The sequence below is a fragment of the Eschscholzia californica genome, unplaced genomic scaffold, assembly GCF_041429995.1.
Source record: "Eschscholzia californica isolate CP2 unplaced genomic scaffold, dmEscCali1.0.p SCAF_2, whole genome shotgun sequence".
Classification (NCBI taxonomy): Eukaryota; Viridiplantae; Streptophyta; class Magnoliopsida; order Ranunculales; family Papaveraceae; genus Eschscholzia; species Eschscholzia californica.
The window spans coordinates 22,168,293-22,176,426 of record NW_028238309.1 but is presented as its reverse complement, the minus strand read 5'-3'; the positions used below and the strand labels follow the sequence as shown (position 1 = coordinate 22,176,426).

The following is an 8,134-nucleotide window of genomic DNA, read 5'->3' as shown; positions in this document are numbered from 1 at the left end:
TCTTTACAATCAAGGTTTTCGTAATTTACTTTGCTTAGGTGAAGCTTTACTTCATCATCAGCCTGACTCTCGTTTAGATAGATCTATTGTGGCTACTTCCTTTCGTTTGTTTTGGTTTGTTTTTCTGCTCAGTAATCTCTAATATATCCCTTTCCCTTATTTTGATTAGGTTTTATTTTCCTTGCTTGATCTCTTGCAATTTGTGGTATCTCTTAACATGAACCCAACTTTAGGGGGTAGTGGGTGGTTGGACTTTCGCAGACGTTTATAGACAAAATTTTAGTGTAACTCTTCTTAGCTGGAAGATAAAAAGATCAAGTTTTCCTACATCAACAGATCTCAAAATAGGCCTGCAGACAAGCTGGACAATTAGGCCTGGAAATGACAAGACAATAGATTTTGATAATATTATCTGCATTCAATTTGTTATATTATTTTAATCATACTCTTTGTTATTAGTAATATATTTCCTTTTAACAAAAAAAAATAAGTTCATCTTCTTCCATTTCTCTAAGGCTATTATATGTTCACATATTTTAGAAATATATGTTGTACTACCTAATCCTATACCGGCCCGAACCAGATAAAAGTCTCATCTCTTTTTAATAAACTAATGGGGACCGATCCTATTAGGAGAGGGTTTGGATGAGAACTTGTCAGGTCGGATCCAATTTACACCCCTACTCCCTCTCACTTCCCTCTCTTGGGTATCTCCCTATACCAATTACCGAAATATAGGGCCAAACAGTACGGAGAGGGCAAGTGTTATTCAATCTAACGGGTATAACTATTTTTACCGAAGATCAAAACAAGCACTGGATGACTAAACAGAGTTCTAGATTGAAGTTGTTTTATTACAATGAGCAAGAGATGCAGTCCTACTCGATTTATTTACTAGGCACATTAGTCTCGGTTGAGTCAAGTAGACGTTTATCATTGTAACATATAAGACTGAGTTAAGTTGGTAGGTGAAACTGGTGCATGTTTCTCCCGAAGTCGCCAACCTAAAGTTCATGTAAGTATGTAATCCACCTGCAGAAAGAGACATCGTTAAAAATGTCCCTATGGCGGAATAAGTTAAAGTTCTAAGTTCTAAGTTACCTTAGGGATCAGAATCATCAGCCGAAGTTGATTCCTTGTGCAAGTGGCAGTTCATCTCCATAGTTGATTGTACTGTTATCAACCAATTTTTTGTGAGTTAATTACTAATACATGTGTATTTGTATGTGTGTGTGTGTGTGTTAATATATAGGAAAAAGCTTAGGCGGTTTAATTGACATTCAGAGGAGCAAACACTGCCATATTCCACAGTCAGCACAACAAAGAAAGTTAGGCGATTTAGTCGATATTCAGTTCATGCTGAAGAACAAGCATATGGGACTAGAGCTCATTATTCTAGGTTTTCCTGATATCCTGTAACATGTTTAATATTAAATATTAACGCTTTTTAAGTTTGTTGTTATTTCAGTCGATAAGAACTTCTTTTTCTCTTTCCGTCTTTCGGTTTGTATATTCCCAACTTTTTAATTATTATCTTGGAATACCATAATCACGGACAAACCTCCACTTAGGCCTTGAGATTAAAGTTAAAAGCAACCGATATTAGAGGATATCCTGCTAAGAAACTCAAATCTGAACGATCAATCAGTCTAACAAATAAATAAAACTAACCATGTTGAACGTCGCATATATTGCTTCCACGAGTCACTTCCCGCCTCACGACCACCTCCAGTTGCTTTTTCCCCACCAAAAGCACCACCGATTTCAGCACCGTTTGTAGGAATGTTTACATTCACAATTCCACAGTCACTTCCACGTGGTCTGCGTTTTACCCACCAGCATGTCAGCAAAACTTGATATATATAGAACAAATCCCAGGAATAAATTGTCTGTTAATTTATACCGATAGCCTCAAAATTTACGCAGATAGCACAACATAAATAAGATATACAATCTCAGAAGTAATAAAGCGAACTTCATGGCATGGGTTTTCAAACTGTCATATCTAACATTTTTTTTCGAAAAAGGTAGTTCAAAGTGCAACACTGGAATAAAGGGTTCCAAACAGCAAGTCAATTATACAAAAGGGAGTCCAAACTCCAAACAGCAAATCTCCCTAAGATTTTCTAAAAAGTAGATATAAAAGAGAAGTTCACAAACAGCAAATAGATTCCCATTAGAAGACAGTGAGACACCTAAATAAATTAGATTTGGTGATTTTGATACTTACCCAAGCCACTTGAAGATGATATCAGGTCTTCTGGTGAATATTGAACTACTCAGTCCTTGTGGTACGGAGTTGTTAATTTCAATTGCTTCTTCTAGAGTCTGTTCAAATAGTTCGAAAGTCAAAACAAGAAGGATATATTGTTATAAACTATACTGGGGAAGAGAGAAAGAGAGAAACAGAGAAAGAGAGAGGGAGATGACATGGTAAAGAAGTGAATCATGAAGCATCTTCTAAGGAACAAGCTGAAAACATATTATGGCAAATTCACGAACATACTACCTGAAATTTCATAACATAGAGTACTGGGCCAAACAATTCTTCTTTTACTACAGCTGAACTTGGAGAAATCTCAACTATAGTGGGTTGCACAAAGTTCCCTTCAGATTCTACAGTGGATCCACCAACAAGAATCTTTCCTCCCTGCAGACAGCAGATTAGAAAATAATTTATTTTTATTAATCACTAAAAAAAATCTATTATTACAAATTAAAAGGACGAACATTAAGCAAACATTCATCAAACGAAACAAAGTTGAGAAAACCATTTCTGTTAGATTATCTCGTGAATACAAACAAAATGCAGTGATAAGAATTTTTGTTGTGTTTCAGATGCACTCCTTTATAGCTCTCTCCAGATGTAGAAGTTTAATAAGACCGAAGCATCTAGCTAACAGATTAAAATTGCTCAAGCCAAAATATCTATTTAAAGTGAAAAATACACCTGGTTAATGCATAGGCTACAATATTCAGAACTTTTTATTGTTTACAAAAGGTAACAAGATCAATTGTGTGTGTCAGTGCTGCCATAATAGTTGCACAAACAGAAAAAGTGATTATACTGATGGAAAATAACTTGGGTTGAAGTACATCAGAAATAATACATGCCTGTGATTTTATTTTTTCAATACCCTTCTCAAAGTTCTCCCTTGAAGCACGAGTATGTACTGGTCCTAGCAGAGTACCCGTCTCTAAAGGGTCCCCAATTTTAACTTGCTGGTACAGTCCAACCAGTTGATCCACCACAGTTTGATATATACTCTCATGAACTATCTGTATCCAAAGCAAAATAATGTTTGAGAACATGACGAATTCTTCAGTTCTCAAATCAAATGATGAAAATCTCACCAGCCTACGACACGTTGTGCAGCGCTGACCAGCTGTACCAACAGCAGCAAACAATACAGACCGAACAGCTAGCTTGATGTCCGCATCATCCATGACAATTATGGCATTATTCCCACTTAATTCAAGCAAGCATTTGCCAAACCTCTGATTTACTGTTTGTTGAACCATTAGACCCACCTATATAGTTGAGAACACATTAAGCTATATAAGCTCCCATTCAGTTAGAACAGAAGAAAGCACACATATGGTAATGAAGATAAGGTAAAGAGAATGTTGGGATACAACAGCCTTACTCAAAAGTACAGTGACAAAGTAAGTAATCAAAAAAAGAAGAAGCAACTACAAGATAAACTCTAATAATTAGTGTCGAATTGCAAAGATGTTGGTCTATCTTGACAAACCAATGAATATCTATATAACTTTGACCTGAGAACGGTGCTGGAATCTGGGTAGAAAACACATTTATTAACAATATCTTCATCACGACGAAACTTACGAATATATGGTGTCACTTTAAAATTAGAACCATAAGGTCAAGGACATAAACATGAGACTTACCTTAGTGCTTCCGGTGAATGAAACAAGTGGAATACGTGTATCTTTTGCTATTGCTTCACCAATTTCAGCACCTCCACAAAAAGCAGTGAAGATGGCTCCAGGTAATTTGTTCTTCTCTAGAACCCCAGACACTATTTTTGTCATTGCAATAGTGATCAATGGTGTTGTTGGGGCTCCCTTCCTGTTGTGCATGACTAGGTAAGTGGTAGTTGAGCATTATAATATTTGTTTTTGGAAATATAGCATTATAATATTCACTTATGCAAAACGAGAAGTATCAATAAACCAGGCATACCGCATGAGGCATGTAAACTTGCCCGACAACTGAAATGGTCTACACATACTTCTATATCATCCAACCAAGGAGAATTTGTATACTGACAACAAACTGGCATGGTGTGTAAAGAAAAGAGTAATCACATTACAGAATAAACTAAGACGCCAACTTCTATACATTTATTACTGTAGGAACGTTTTACATCTGAAGCCAAATTGTTATGGGTGATAGTCAGTATGCAACAGTTAACATCAGGACGGTAAAACTTTCTTAATCACACTCTTAGTAAACTAAAGAAGACATTATACTTGGTTTCTAGATACAGGTTGATGCAAAGAAACGGCGCATTAAAGAGGCATAGATTAGACGGACAGGAACTCACCAGACAACACTATTGCCGCAAACTAATGCTATACATGCATTCCATCCTACAGCAGAGAAACAAACAAAAGTTAGGGCATTGATATTCTTATGATCACTAGAAATCAACACTCAAGTAAACAACAGTTTCTAGAACAAATGTAGACCTGGAGCGTCTCAAAAAGATTTATGAACCTAAAATGTGTGCCTTTAATTTATACGTACGATGAGATCTATAATTGATAAGCCTGAAACCAGTCTTTCTTTGTGTTTTTCCAGAGAAGAAACCATTTCTAATAAGAATACATAGCACAAACACAAAATGTAGATAACAAGATTCACATATAGACATCTCATGATACATGTCTACATGATATCCTTGACCGCGTCCAATCTATGTAGACTCACAGCCAAGGAAGAATATTTCATCACATACATGAACTGATCCACCTGCTAGACTTATGCTCATGATTGAATACTCATTCCGCTTGGTCGAACTGCTTCATGATTCTGTGAAGTAACTCTCCTATTACCAAAATAGAACAAAAACTCACCAAGGACAGCACATGGGAAATTGAAAGCTGTAATAACACCAACTACTCCAAGAGGGTTCCACATCTGAAAAGTCAAAAAAACAAGACCATAAATTATCATAGCGATAAGTATTCACCTGTTACCGTCTGGTTCTTAAACTGATTTGATTTAATTACCAAAGTACATTACAAAAGCACAAGAATGTACAGTACCTCCATCATCATATGATCTGGACCTGTAAAAAGATAGCACAAAGAACGATTGTTAGAAGTTACTTATAAAGTACGTACAGTTCTTTCTTAATTTGAGCTTCAGCTTGCAACTAACATTCCCGGTACAGGTTTCACCTCCAATCTAAAAAATTTAAATTCGGTAATTCAAACCCAGAAACTATTCCACTAAATGAAAATGGAAACAGCCAACAGGTGTGTGAACTTACGTTCTGAAGGTATAATTGATCCACTCAGTTGTCGGCTTAAGCCCACAGCATAATCACACATGTCTATGATTTCCTGTACAATATAGTTACTGGTTAAGCATCTTCGTACACAAACATTCTACGACAAGAAAAAAGTAGAAACTAAGAGAAATGAGCTTATCAATAAGGGTCATACTTGAACCTCCCCGATCCCTTCAGCAAGTATCTTTCCCATCTCAAGTGATACGAGCTTACCAAGATGTTGCAGATTAGCTCTCAATGCTTCTCCTATTTGTCTAACAATCTCACCTCTCTTTGGAGCAGGAATCTGTTAAAAGGAAGTATCACAGGACAGCATTAGTGGCGTGAATAGAAGATATTCATGATGCCCTATGTTAACTATGAATACCTGCATCCCCCGCAAAAATTAAGAAACAAAAAATCAAAACAAACTTATGTGTACACGAAACGGGATACCTAAATTTATGATGTGAAGTCCATAAGAATCAACGAACATAAAAGGGGTTCATCAAAACAAATCAAAATACACCCAAGAATAAAAATATCATGATGTTATAATCATAGCTAGAGAGCAAACAATGAAAGGAAGAGTGGGGCGAAGAGCGAAGTAAATCGTAGCACCAACCAAAATAACACACACTACCTTTTCAAGCCTATTGCTCATTACTCCAAATTAAATCTAAAATCTATCTTCACATCGTATCATGATGACACCATCTTACCTGCATCCATGTCTTTGCAGCTTCACTGCAAGCTTGCAAACCACTCTCATAATCATCGATTGATGCCTCTGCTACTTCCGCGATAGTCTGAACATAAAAAGAAACACTTTCATCACTGAAGTAGATAATTTAGTGTTTAATCAGAAGTACAAATTTGGGACATAGAAAAACTTTGACACCAAAAATTTCTTCCCCAATTCCAAAAGAGATCCGTGGATCTCCAATACTAGAATATTATTTATGATCACAAACTAAACAAGAAAGGATTAAATATCTATCAACTTAACTTATATGAAATAGACAAAACACAATATTCAAGCTAAAATTAATAGATCAAAATTACAGAATACCGAAGATGTCAATTTGAACATGCAATTTTAAGTACTAGTAATTGAAGTAAAAGTCGAGTACAAGAAAGTTAAAATTGAAGATCGAGGGAGAAGGGGGGAATTAGAAATGAAAACCTGATTGTTAGCGGGATTAACAGAGGTAACAACAGGACCATTTCCAGTCCAACCACCATTAACGAAGCAACCAGGATTACAAGGAACAAGACCTAACTCTTTTAGAAACTCGTACTCTTTCTTTGCGAAACCCATCTTCTGAGACTGAAGATTAAGAACTTTTTAGGAATCTACTGTATTATTTATAGAAGATGGAGGAGAGTTAAGAAATGATTTAAGAGTTGATAGCTAAGTGGATCTCTCTCATCCATTAATAAGGAAATGAAAACGTATCACAAAAGTTAACAATGATTTACGGTAGTAATATAGTACTGAGTACTGACCATATTTGCGACGTCAAGTTTATTTGGCCCATGTCAACACTTGTTTGCCCAGATGTGTTTAGTGGGTCCATTAACACTTGTTTGTCCTAGTGGTTGAAAGTGTCCATGCATAAACTCTAAAATTCTAGGGTCGCAGGTTCAATTCCAATAACATCTGGAATATATGGTTATTGAATTTGGGATATTAACAAGTATGAATAGTAAGTTTTACTTAGACGGTTATCGTACTTTTATTCAGACAGTGGTGAGATTGGCAAATTGGAGCCGGCCACGTCACCTTTTGGGTCGCGATTGACTCCAAGAATCAGACCTAACAGCACTATTAAAGAAATATATCTCATTTTATCCGCGTGTATACGTTGATAAAAGTAAAATATTATTTAGTTCTATTGTACATTTGGATTTTAGATAATAGAAAGGAAGTTGAACCACTTGAGAATATAACAATAAAAGTGAATGTTGATGAAGCCTGTTGGAAAAACAAATGGGGCAGTCCTAGACTCCTAGTATGCATGATAGAAATGTTTCTTGAGTAGCTTCAACAATGGAAATAATGGAAACAAGAATATTAAATTGGGATGGATTGTCTTTGGCTATTTACATGAAATCTATTATAGAGAAGGAGATGCAAGCATAACAATAAAAACGTGTCTACCTACGAAATACTGAAGCTATGGAGATTAGGAGCTATTATTTCAGATGTTAAAAGAGAAAATTAAAAACATGAATGAGATTTGTTTCCTACATGGTCACAAGGAAGCAAATCAAACAAATCATAAGTTTGGCATACAAATTGCAGGAGCCCTCCAGTAGAAAAATGATTTTACTGTATATAATTGATTATGTCAATAATGACATACTCTCATCGAATTAGTGAAGGTTAGGAGTCATAATTTGTTCGTTGATCGCAAATGTTATTTTAATGCCCCAGTTCAAAACTTGTCACAGAAAACGGAATAATTTAGAAATATAACCGGTTTCAATTAATGTCACGAAGTTGTATGATAAATAGATTAAATCTTCTAGATAACAGTTTCAACAACAACAAAAAAAAAAAGTCTTCTAGATAACCATGTTAAAAATGTAGAGACGTGGTCTAGCTA

General features: G+C 35.6%; 1 protein-coding gene across 1 annotated transcript; it reads right to left on the bottom strand.

The window, feature by feature from the left end:
* Positions 1-820: 820 nt before the first annotated feature.
* Positions 821-7,784, bottom strand: ALDH7B4 (aldehyde dehydrogenase 7B4). Its single transcript, XM_086657920.1, has 15 exons — positions 6,709-7,784; positions 6,245-6,331; positions 5,698-5,829; positions 5,523-5,595; positions 5,296-5,318; positions 5,104-5,167; positions 4,572-4,617; positions 3,913-4,093; positions 3,355-3,531; positions 3,115-3,279; positions 2,510-2,650; positions 2,231-2,328; positions 1,672-1,821; positions 1,102-1,173; positions 821-1,032 (listed from the first exon to the last, which is right to left on the bottom strand). The coding sequence occupies exons 1-14, from the start codon at positions 6,841-6,843 to the stop codon at positions 1,119-1,121; spliced, it is 1,527 nt and encodes a 508-aa protein (XP_086514046.1). The 5' UTR covers positions 6,844-7,784; the 3' UTR covers positions 821-1,032; positions 1,102-1,118.
* Positions 7,785-8,134: the final 350 nt, after the last annotated feature.